This window comes from Nematolebias whitei, chromosome 22 (assembly GCF_014905685.2).
Source record: "Nematolebias whitei isolate Nwh7 chromosome 22, NemWhi1, whole genome shotgun sequence".
NCBI classification, from domain to species: Eukaryota; Metazoa; Chordata; class Actinopteri; order Cyprinodontiformes; family Rivulidae; genus Nematolebias; species Nematolebias whitei.
In genome coordinates, this window is record NC_056519.1 from 16,467,402 (window position 1) to 16,472,627 (window position 5,226).

The 5,226-nt window shown below is 42.4% G+C and overlaps 1 protein-coding gene across 1 annotated transcript in view; it reads right to left on the bottom strand.

Moving 5' to 3' along the window:
• magi2a (membrane associated guanylate kinase, WW and PDZ domain containing 2a) overlaps positions 1 to 4,893 on the bottom strand; it is a 326,057-nt gene extending 321,164 nt beyond the window's left edge. The window contains exon 1 of the mRNA XM_037695758.1: positions 4,524 to 4,893. Coding sequence (XP_037551686.1) covers positions 4,524 to 4,824 — 301 coding nt within the window. The 5' untranslated portion in view covers positions 4,825 to 4,893. The remainder of the gene's footprint in view (positions 1 to 4,523) is intronic.
• Between the last annotated feature and the right edge of the window lie 333 nt (positions 4,894 to 5,226).

A 5,226-nucleotide genomic window follows, 5' to 3' on the forward strand; every position in this document is an offset into this window, starting at 1 on the left:
TTATGCATTTTTCTGATTTCTGCTTTTGAATGAGCAAGTGTGTGCGTTTACAAGGTTACAGTCAAACGAAAAACAAGTTGTTATGTTAAAACTGTCATGTTTTAGAATCCTCTCAGACGTAAATAGAGATGTTTTGCACCGGTGTCTTAGGCACGCCAAAACAGAACCCTCTCGGTCTGTGAGAACATTTCTGAGCTGTCTCATAACAATTCTCGCCGTCTCTAACCCCTTACGTCACAAAAACACACCCCTTCTGGTCGTTTCTGACCAATGAAAAATCCCAAAAAGTGAACCGGGAAAGAGCCTTTAAAATGTCAGTACTTCCTGGTCTACACAGACTCACGGAGTTACAGAGTTGGAGAGTTGTCAGACTTCAAGAGTTCTGTGGGAGTTCTGTAAACTACACGAGAGCTAAAGTTCTGATGGAGTGCTGTTGGAGTTCCTGACATGACAACGAAGCTCTTCCGAGTTCCATGGGATTATAACATTTTCCACTGAGGTGAATGTGTGTCGAACAGAGCCTCGCCACTACTTCTGACGGGCAACAGCCATTCTAAGGAGACGCTGGACCGGTAGCGTTAACGGAACACCATATCTGCTGATTATCATCAGAGAGGTAATGGGTCAAGTTTCCTACCAAGCGTACCGAGGCGAGCTGGGCTTCTGATGGAGAGTGTCGGTTCTGGAAAACACTTAATTTCCCTCACACACCATCCTTTACTCCCTCTAAACTTCTTTCCATCTTTAAACTTTCCTATGAAGTAGAAATTCTCCCAGATATTTAGAAATGTCTGTGTAAAGTGCTTATTCACATCCGTGTGGGTAAAAGATCATAGTTGTACAGTTTTATAAATGTCTGTGGTGCAGCAACGGTAAAATCATGGCCGTATGATTTTTCCTGATTGATTGCTTATGTTGTTATTTTCATAATTTGCCAAATTAATGTAAATGTTTGATGTTAAATTTGATTCTGTAAATAAATGACCGCATTCATTTTGATGGGTCAAATTTAAATGACGTCTCACGTTTGCATTTCCTTAAATTCAATGCACGTTTTATTCAGTCCAGAAAAATGAGGAATCCGCGTTAAATGATGAATACATCCCAGCATCTGTTCATCTACATGAGCAAGGCCCTACCTGCACCCCGTGTGCTTCCATATCTGCCCACTGCTCCACCTGGGTGTATCTCACATGTGCAGAGAACTAATTTCATCATTGTATAGAAACATTCAATGATGACAACACATTGCACTTTAGATAACCACCCATCCTGAGCCCAGTTCTGCAGGTGGTTCCGTCCGTTCCATACGTGGTACCTTATCGGAACACCTTTATTAATAACCTTGATTGGAAAAGGATTTGGACTTTACCAAGCAGATACATGATAAATAATAAAGTAAGAGAAGTATCATTTAAAATTATTCATAGATTGGGATGCGGCTATGGCACAGGGGTTAAGAGCGCAGTCCATGTTCAAGGCTAATCCTCGTAGCGGCGGTCGCGAGTACGAGTCCCGGTCCTGACGACCCTTCCGCAAGGTCTCCCCCTCTCTCTCACCCCGTTTTGCCCCCATTCTCCTCAACAAAAATAGGTCACTAGCGCCTCAAATTTGGAAGGAAAAAATATATATATTCATAGATTTTACCCAGGGCAGCACGGTGGCGCAACTGGTAGAGATGCTGCCTCTCAGCGAGCAGGTCCTTGGTTCAAACCCCGGTCCAGGGGCCTTTCTGGGTGGAGTTTGCATGTTCTCTCCGTGCATGCGTGGGTTTTCTCCGGGTACTCCGGTTTCCTCCCACAGACCAAAAACATGCATGTTAGGCTGATTGGTAACTCTAAATTGTCCCTAGGTGTGAGTGAGAGAGTGAATGGTTGTTTGTCTCGTTTGTCTCTATGTGGCCCTGTGATGGACTTGCGACCCGTCCAGGGTGTACCCCGCCCCTCGCACAGTGATTGCTGGACATGGGCACCAGCGACCCCGTGACCCAAAAATGGAATTAACGGGTAAAGATAATGGATGGATGGAGATTTTACCCATCCAATATTTATTTACAACTGTTTAACAAGTATATAAATATAATTTGCTCTTTTTGTGATGAAAACTCAGAAGGTGTCTTTCATTTATTTTGGTCTTGCCCCTTCTCGACTCTCAATTTTGGAAAATTGTATTTTGATTTCTACTTTTACTAAACCAGATCTCTCACTTTGCTTCGAACATGTTTTGTTTGGCTTCACTACCAAACAGCTAAAAAAAAAAAAAACAGTTCTATATTATTAATTATCCTATACCTCGTCAAATGGCATATTCGCAAATGTCGTCGCGCTAATCAAAAACGATTTATCTCCAGTTTTGAAAATGAGGTCAAACAATATATCAAAACAAGTAAATATACCACCAATACGAAGGCCATTAAAACTTGCACCTTACGTGCTGTCGTATTGTAAAGTATTGTCTCGATGTTTGTAACCCCCTGGCGGCTATACTGCATTTTATTGTATTGTTTTCTATTCTCTCAGTAAAGACAAAAAAAAAGTGTTTTTTTCTTGTTAAAATGGAGTTCTTCCTTCCCACAGTCGCCTATGTGTTTCTCAGTATAGGAGACAGCAACAAAGTGAAGATTAGATTGGCTTCCTTGTGTAAATAATATTTACTAATTGGCATTTTATAATGTGTGAATGTTTTGTAGTGTCCTGACATGACTTTTGTTGTGAATTATATTATATAAATCAATTAAATTCAGCTCAATGAGTGTTTGGCTTTGACAAATCCATCCACAGCACCCCATAAAACAGAATAAGTTTAAAACACACTTCTTTTGCAGCTTTAAATTACAAACCGGATTCCAAAAAAGTTGGGACACTAAACAAATTGTGAACAAAAACTGAATGCAATGATGTGGAGGTGCCAACATCTAATATTTTATTCAGAATAGAACACAAATCACAAAAGTTTAAACTAGAGAATGTATCATTTTATGGGAAAAATCTGTTGTTTCCAAATTTCATGGCGTCAACAAATCCCAAAAAAGTTGTGACAAGTCCATTTTTACCACTGTGTGGCATCCCCCCTTCTTCTTACAACACTCAACAGACGTCTGGGGACAGAGGAGACCAGTTTCTCAAGTTTAGAAATAGGAATGCTCTCCCATTCATGTCTAATACAGGCCTCTAACTGTTCAATCGTCTTGGGCCTTCTTTGTCGCACCTACCTCTTTATGATGCGCCAAATGTTCTCTATAGGTGAAAGATCTGGACTGCAGGCTGGCCATTTCAGTACCTGGATCCTTCTCCTACGTAGTCATGATGTTGTGATTGCTGCAGAATGTGGTCTGGCATTATCGTGTTGAAAAATGCAGGGTCTTCCCTGAAAGAGATGACGTCTAGATGGGAGCATATGTTGTTCTAGAACCTGAACATAGTTCTCTGCATTAATGGTGCCTTTCCAGACATGCAAGCTGCCCATGCCACAAGCGCTCATGCCACCCCATACCAGCAGTGATGCAGGCTTCTGAACGGAGTGTTGATAACAACTTGGGCTATCCTTGTCCTCTCTGGTCCGGATGACATGGCGTCCCAGTGTTCCATAAAGTACTTCAAATCGTGACTAATCTGACCACAGAACAGTCTTCCATTTTGCCACACTCCATTTTAAATGACCCCTGGCCCAGTGCAAACGTCTGAGCTTGTGGAGCTTGCTTAGAAATGGCTTCCTCTTTGCACTGTAGAGTTTCAGCTGGCAACGGTGGATGGCACGGTGGATTGTGTTCACTGACAATGCTTTCTGGAAGTATTCCTGAGCCCATTCTGTTATTTCCTTAACAGTGGCATTCCTGTTCGAGGTGCAGTGACGTTTAAGGGCCCGGAGATCACGAGCATCCAGTAGAGTTTTACGACCTTGACCCTTACGCACAGCGATTGTTCCAGATTCTCTGAATCTTTTGATGATGTTATGCACGGTTGATGATGATAACTTAAAAGTCTTTGCTATTTTACGCTGGGTAACACCATTCTGGTATTGCTGCACTATCTTTCTGTGCAACAATGGTGGAATTGGTGATCCTCTTACCATCTTGGCTTCTGAGAGACACTGACACTCTGAGAAGCTCTTTTTATTCCCAATCATGTTGTCAGTTGACCTAATTAGTGTTAATTGGTCTTCCAGCTGTTCTTTATATGCTCAATTTCCTTTTTCCAGCACTTATTGCTACTTGTCCCAACTTTTTTGTGATTTGTTGACACTGTGAAATTTTGAATCAACATATTTTTCCTTTAAAATGTTACATTTACTCAGATTAAACTTTTGATCCGTCATCGATGTTATATTACGAATAAAATATTGACATTTGCCATCTCCACATCATTGCATTCAGTTTTTAGTCACAATTTGTTTAGTGGCCCAACTTTTTTGGAATCCGGTTTGTGTATGTAATCAAGTGTTTTGGAGGTGCTACAATAGTAAAGTCACGTTTAAGATGTTTATAATCCGTTTAAGGAGAAATAAAGTTGATGTAAACAACTCACCTTGTTTGACACACTTGAGCCGGACGGGGTCTTTGCTGTGTTTGACCACAGCGTGGACGTCCCTGGTGGTGAGTCCCGCCACGGGGGTGTCGTTGACTTCCAGCAGGAGTTCATCCTGGCTGAGTTTGCCGCTGTGACACGCCGCTCTGCCCGGGAGAAGCTCGCCGACCACCGGGAAGTGTCCATTCTCCGCGCCGCCCTTCAGCTCCAGCCCCAGCTCCCCCTCCTCATTCCTGCAAAGGATACTCTCGTGGGCTTTGTTGGTCCAGTGGTTCTTCCTCTTCTTCAGGCTCCTGGACATGGCTCGAAGTACTGGAAGAGAGAGGGGGCTGTTTACATGGGTGCTGCCGTGGGAGAAGTTTTAGTCGCTGTTAAATTTTTTTTTAAAAAACAGAAAACTGCGCGGCGTTTCAGCGCTGAACTGTACTTGTGTCCATGTCAGCGAGCGGCGGATCTTCATCAGGCTGCTGCTCTAACTGCGAGCTGCCTAACTTGTGATGCTTTCACTGTCAGACTAAAACGTCGGATATAATTACTATCACGGTGAAGTAGCGACTCAATGTGGAAGTTGTGCGTCCACTAAAGGAATTTAAACGTCGTGACACTTTACTAACACGCAAGAAGAACTTTTAAGTCTATATCTACACATAGCTGTGATTATTCCTGTTAAAGGTTGGTGTAACATTTAGCTAAAACCGCTTAA